This window comes from Fulmarus glacialis, unplaced genomic scaffold (assembly GCF_000690835.1).
Source record: "Fulmarus glacialis isolate BGI_N327 unplaced genomic scaffold, ASM69083v1 scaffold15527, whole genome shotgun sequence".
Taxonomy (NCBI): domain Eukaryota; kingdom Metazoa; phylum Chordata; class Aves; order Procellariiformes; family Procellariidae; genus Fulmarus; species Fulmarus glacialis.
In genome coordinates, this window is record NW_009221431.1 from 131,216 (window position 1) to 137,699 (window position 6,484).

At 35.5% G+C, this 6,484-nt stretch overlaps 1 protein-coding gene across 1 annotated transcript in view; it reads right to left on the reverse strand.

Moving 5' to 3' along the window:
* The window catches only part of MPP7 (membrane protein, palmitoylated 7 (MAGUK p55 subfamily member 7)), a 109,957-nt gene extending 106,332 nt beyond the window's left edge, over window positions 1–3,625 (reverse strand). The window contains exon 1 of the mRNA XM_009581122.1: window positions 3,457–3,625. Coding sequence (XP_009579417.1) covers window positions 3,457–3,493 — 37 coding nt within the window. The 5' untranslated portion in view covers window positions 3,494–3,625. The remainder of the gene's footprint in view (window positions 1–3,456) is intronic.
* Window positions 3,626–6,484: the final 2,859 nt, after the last annotated feature.

A 6,484-nucleotide genomic window follows, 5' to 3' on the forward strand; every position in this document is an offset into this window, starting at 1 on the left:
CACAAAGTCTGCTTTGCACATTCGTGTACTAGTTTTTAAGGACAAACAGAACAGCTTTTTTAAACTTGTGAGCTGAGCAAGCTCGATACAGGGTTGAGAGGAAAGAAATCTGCAACAATTTTATGATGTTTTTCACACTAAAACAACACTTAAAGCATAATGATGTAATCTTGGCTCCACCAAAGTCAGCAACGAAGCTGCCATCAACTGCTGTGAAGCCAGGACTGCAAACTTAAATCTTCCTAAATATATCAGGTAACTGAATGCCAGATCTCGGAGACTTGCTTTACCTGCAAAAGTGCAAGTCTTCTTGCTCAGTCTTCAAACTCTGTTTGATGGGTTTGCGCACAGAGTTCAAGCCGACTTTTGCAACACTGAAAATATTTAAAGCTTCAGATGCAGCCTCAGGCAGGAGCCCAGCCTCCCAACCAACCAAGATGGTTGCTTTAAGATAACTTTGACCTGACACTGACAGGACTATAAGCCTTAAGGGAGGAGCAGGGTCATGCACATGTTATAAACAACAAGTAATTTTTTTTATTATTATATAAAAAAAGGGGTTTTATATGGCTAATGGAGAGTGGAAGAGAAAGAAGCGTGTGCACACATAAGCCTTTCTCCTCTTGTCTTAAAGTTAAGAAGCCTATCAGACTGGTAAGGTACAAGAATAATTTAAAGTCACTTGATGAATCTAAATTAAAACAAATGTTTTAAACAAAAGATTGCAAATATTATAGCCATGCTTTTGATTATCATAGTTTAAAGTCTGGTAAATGCCTCTCAAAACAGATTTAATAGGCATGGTCTATGTTCAGAAGAATATACAGGTTAAAACATGGCGGTATAACAAAAGCATGTATAAGTATACGAAGGAAGCAGCTGCAAGGACATGGTGACATCCCTAAAAGTCTGTCAACAAAGTAAAAGCAATGCAAAATTAACATGAGTAGGTCAACATTTAGTCTGATCAAATGTGGCCCAATATGAACACTACCCTGCTTTTGATAGTAGTCTGATGCCTAAGACTATATTTAAAAAAAATCATCAGTGCTTCCATACTAGTGTCCGAGTTTCCAGTAGTCCATGACTTGGCAACTTTCTGATATTCACAGATGATGCATTTCTATTTACTAGTCCTCAATGATTCTTTCACTTATTTTTAAATCCAGGTTTACTTTTACTTCACCAGGATATAACAGACACAAAAATAAGCTAGGTTGGGGTTTTGTTTGAATGTGTTAATAAAAAAAAGAGTCTTAGCAGACAGACTAGACAAAGTTGCATCCCTACCCTAAAGGTACAGTTTTGTTAGGTCCCTGCTAAGTGATTTGCTAACTCCACAGCATCCCAGATAGTCCTCTCATGCACTAGAGCAGTTTCAACTCATTACATGTCACAACACCAGTTTATGCAGGCAGGGCGAGAGGAAAACTGGTCTACCCACCAAGAACAACAGAGGTAAGAAAATCCAAATTTTTTGTATTTCTCTTCTTTTTAATCTAAGAGTGACAGTAATAGCAGAAAAACAAGGCTCTGATTAGAAATCACCTGTATTATAACCAGGGCAGAAAGCAGAGTGATGTAATAATTCAAAAAATACTTAAATACCTATCATCCCCATTAGGAAATACCGTAAAGGAAGTGGAAGAAAATAAATAATTCTCTTTTCCCTCCAAAAGTTTTTATTTAAAGAAACAATTTACAACTTGCAGCAGAAAACAAACTGGATTTAACAAGCAGTATTATTTAACAGCAAGATATTAATGGTGCATATCATATTTTACTATAGATTTCCTGGGAGAAGGGAGATGGTTGAGCTTTATCACACACCATAATTATTAAACATGTATTTGGAGCATCATATGCATTAAATAGCACAGTAAAGCATGTTTTTAGAGACATTTTAACACAGACAATTTTAAAATTAGAAATTTTTTTCCACTTTTTGGAGCCCTTTTTTTATTCAGAGAGTATGTCCGTAACTATTACTTTTGGACATATTAACATTCTTTAAACAACAAAATGAACAAAACTGTCAGCATCAGGCACCAGTCATCACACATCCCCCTGCTGTTCATCTCAACATGTTCTTGAGACTTCTGAGATGTCAGAAAGCATTTGGCCAAAAAGTAATTAAAAAAGACAAAAAATTAAGGTGGGTTTTGGAAGGACACAAAAGGTTGCATGATAAAAGAAAGCAAAGATCCAGAGTGGAAAATCAGCCCAGAGTAGACCCTGACAAATCTTCCAAAATTCTGCTTTAGCATACTAAACAACTTCCAACTGCACTTATTTCTATGGGGGAAGAGGGAGAAAAGAAATGTATGTAGAGGTAGGGTTTGGTGAGATGATAGTCAAATCCCTTAAATACAGGAATAGGGAGACAAAAAAAGCAAATAAAAACAAACACAACCCTCCCTCCCCATGGTAGTAAATAAATAAACAAACAAACACACACCCAACTCTGAAGATTAATCTTTTCATCTAAGAGAAATTTTACATGGACCTGAGGTGTGGAAGAAAAATCACTGCATTGTACAGTCTATTTAAAATAAAAATCAAATGTAGTTCCTTACATACATTTTTTTTTTTATTCCTGACCTGAAATCTCCCTCTTCGTTTTCAAAATCCTGCTGTTACTTCTTGTACATAAAACTATTTTCCACCCCTAGAATAACAAGCAAAGGGGTGGAAAGCAGGGATCTTTGTATTGTAATCTCAGCTGGATCACCTATCGAGCAAAAACACCAACTTTAGTTATCCCTAAAACAGGGACAAAAATATTGTCAGACAGAGAGAATGTAAGCATAACAGCAAGATGAGATTTAAACTTTGAATATAGCCTAATATTGCGACGAAGAAGGTGAAAACTATGGAAAGCTACATATCTGCACTCCCACTGCCTGCAGTCAGTGATAGGAACTGGATTCTGACGTGGAAGGCAAGGGAAGGAAGAGAACTTGAGACAGTATTTTTCTTCTCCTAATTTGTTAAAGAAGTGTCAAAACTAAGTAGTCTGTGTTCAGAAATAACTCCACTGATAACTGTTACTCACAGAGGGGATAGTCTAGACTGCTGCAAATATTAAGGCATGTATGATATCATCTTTTTTTTCCTCCTCCTTTTTCAAGTTAACATTGTAGGAACCATGCTCAGAGGTGAATCCAAGTTCTTCAGATCCATACATAATATCTGTTTGGAGTTGGTTTTTTGGGGGGGGTTGGGGATGGAGGGGAAGAAGATGGTGGTGGAACTTTTAAAAATTAATTTATTTTACCTGTGCTGTTTCATATATCTAAAGCAACTTCAGGGAGAAAAGGTTATGTTTAAAGCGTTAAATTAAGCATCTGTTGAGACCATAATTAATTATCTTATTTGATGATTTCTTGAAATGGAGACCATAGACTTAACAAATAAGATCTGGAGGAAACATGCAGTCCTCCTTGGCTCGCATACCTGTGTCACTTCCAGATCCAGCTGATAACGCTGGCATGATTTAGTCTGCAAAGTATCACACAGGAACGTCAGAGTAGCACTCTGCAGCCAGAAGGCAGAAGTTAATTTCAGTTTAACTGCTTGCAGCCAAGTTGTCTACGAAGATTTATGCTATCTCCCAGCTTCTCCTAGAAAGAACAGAAACAGAATTTTACAATTAAGAACATTGTTAAACTGTAAATTACTGCAGCTAACCAAATCCAATCATTATCACAAAATAAGCTTTTGATTTAAGACTCTCAAAACAAAGTGCTTTGCATTTATTTATGACTGTTAAGATTTTTTTCCCCAGGTGAAAGAAGTTTTGTTTTCTTCAGTCTAGCCTATAATCCCATTCTGCTATAAAAATAATTTAATACATTTCTCTGATGTAAATTATACTCTAATTCTAGCGTGTCAGGTATTTTGGAAATAAAGTCTAGGGTTATTTTATTAAAACAGTGAATAATTTAAGTCACTCAAATTTTGCTACTACTCATCCCAGAAAAAAAAAAATATCGCTTACTAACATGGTAATTTATTCAGTGTTTCTACTTAACCTCCTTTCAATTGTTTTCAGTTCATTTAAGATCTGACATGCAATTTTTATTTGTAATCTGGAAATATAACCTAAATTTTAACTGAAGGTGTAAAAAGCAGGACTGGGACAAACACTTCTCTAAGGTAAACAGCAGTTTGATTCGTGGAGTTGATGGAGCCATTATCATGTAGACCACCAATTTCATAAGGAATTTCTCTGTAATTCATTCTACAAACTCAGTATTTTTTTAAGACATATTTTTTAATAATTGCACAGGCCTAGTGATACTAAATTTTGGGTCTTTAGTTTATCCAGTTCTTGAGGAAAATTCAGAGCAAATGTAACAAAAGTAAAAAACAATTTCAAATATAGGTGAACATATTTAAATTCAGGTATGTTAAAATATGAAACTGGAACACAAACTTGTTAAAAGAAATTCAGAGTTAAGACTGGAAATGTTTCCTAATAGCAGGGCAGGGGCTGATGTGTGAGAAGGAAGGGAAAGGGGGAAGTAGAAACTAACAGAAAACAAGGGTTTTCTCCATATTTCAGTAAACAAGAAGGATCCTTGAAGAAAGAAAGCAGCAGAGTTCTGCTTTAGTATAAGAAAATAAACAAATAGAAGAGCATTTTGCTGCTGCTATTGCTGGTTTGGTTTTTTTGGGGTTTTTGTTTTGTTTTGTTTTTTCTTCAAACACATTCATATTAATCAGAATGACTTTTGAAGTCATCTTGGCTCCGAAAGTGCATATTTTGGACGCATTTGTACTTGGCAACAGTCTTGTGGAAGAGTAATATACAGGTGCTGTAAACACTGTATGCTGTTCAAAATTTTGTTTTTCACCAAAAAAAATTCCCCACATTGCTAGAAGTATTGCAACATATTAAGGGCCATCCACAAGATTTTGTTTAGCAAGTTTTAAATCAATTATTAGATATAAGCTAGTTGTTAACTTGCCCCTAGGTATAAGCCTATAGTTTAAATAGTCTGGCAACTTTTTAAAGTTCTTTTCTCCCCCCCTCCCCTAAGCGTTTACCCGACAAAAGATTTTGCACGTCAGCTTTCAAACTCCAGTGAATCTGAGTTTTTTCTAAGGCGGCAAATACAGCAGAAGTTACAGCCCTGGATAACTTCTTCTATGATGAAAAGGACTGAATAAAACTGAAAAACCTATCTATTAGGATTGTTTTAGGGTTTGGGGTTTTTTTTTTGGTTATAAAAGTTTGTGGTGAAGAAAAAAAAAGTAAGTTTTCACTAAAAAAGCATCAGCTTCCAAAAAATGTTTTGACATTCATCAAATCAACACAAAGTCCATTAACTTAAAATTTAAAACAGATAAGGAAGTTAAGTATTTCAGAGTGAAAGCTCGTCTTATGATGACAGAGTTGTAAAACATCTATATGCAAACCTAGCCAGGGTGCAGTTTAAAGGGGGGGGGAAGACATTGTAGCCAAGGACATGCTGTACCAATTAAGAAGAAACATATTCACTTTGCATTAATTCTGTTTGTTTTCTTTTTAACACATACAAGCACCAGAAAGGAGACGTCATGTTCTAAGCTCACTTACAGTCCCCAGCGTGAGCACACCACTACAGCCGTACAAAGGATGGAGGCATTTTTAGTTTTTACACGTGTGAGAAACTGATTAAAACAAAATGATTTACTATTAATGGGACATCTTTGATTTATATGCAGCTTAAAGTACTTTCATCTATTAAAAACCAAACCAAAACAAACATGCAAGGCATTCTCATTATAGTTGCATTATTATCAATCAGAAATTCAGGTTCCTTAAATAAAGTTCACTGCGAAATGTGGAAAGTCTTGTTGATCTACATACATGTCATGTATTTAAACTCAATCAGTTTCTTTATTTTTCTTTATTTCACGGTAAATCATTCAATATTAACAAAATTCAAGCTCCTTATTATTTAAGAAACTTATATATGGCATAAACTTATTCCCCCCAGATCCTAAATATATATTAATGAAAAATAAATGACCTGATGAAATCCTTACCAGTAAAATGCTTAATATTTTGCTGGAATGGAATGGGGATTTTCCCCCCCTCCCCCCAACTTGCAAATTAAGCTACATTTTTGCAGTGATGATGTTATTTTCTTTGGCTCACTTTATTTAAAATGCTTTGGAAGTTTTTGCCGGAGCCCAGCCATAGGCATTGCTGACTGCTGTATGGAATCGATTTGCTGCAACACAGAAATACCAGCTGTTACAGTATGTCCTGAGAGGGATTACCGAATATTCTTAAATTGAAGTTCAATCCATCTTTCCATAAAAATGAGAAGCCAACGCCAGGAACGTAACAGCAGTATCAAGTGCACCTGAGGCATTTACAATACCCTGCAGGACTGTTACAACCGGCCTTTAAAAAGGGCTTATTTTTGAAATTTCATTATTCCAGTCGTACCTTGCTTCTATACATCGCACTGTATCGGGTTTTGCTGGC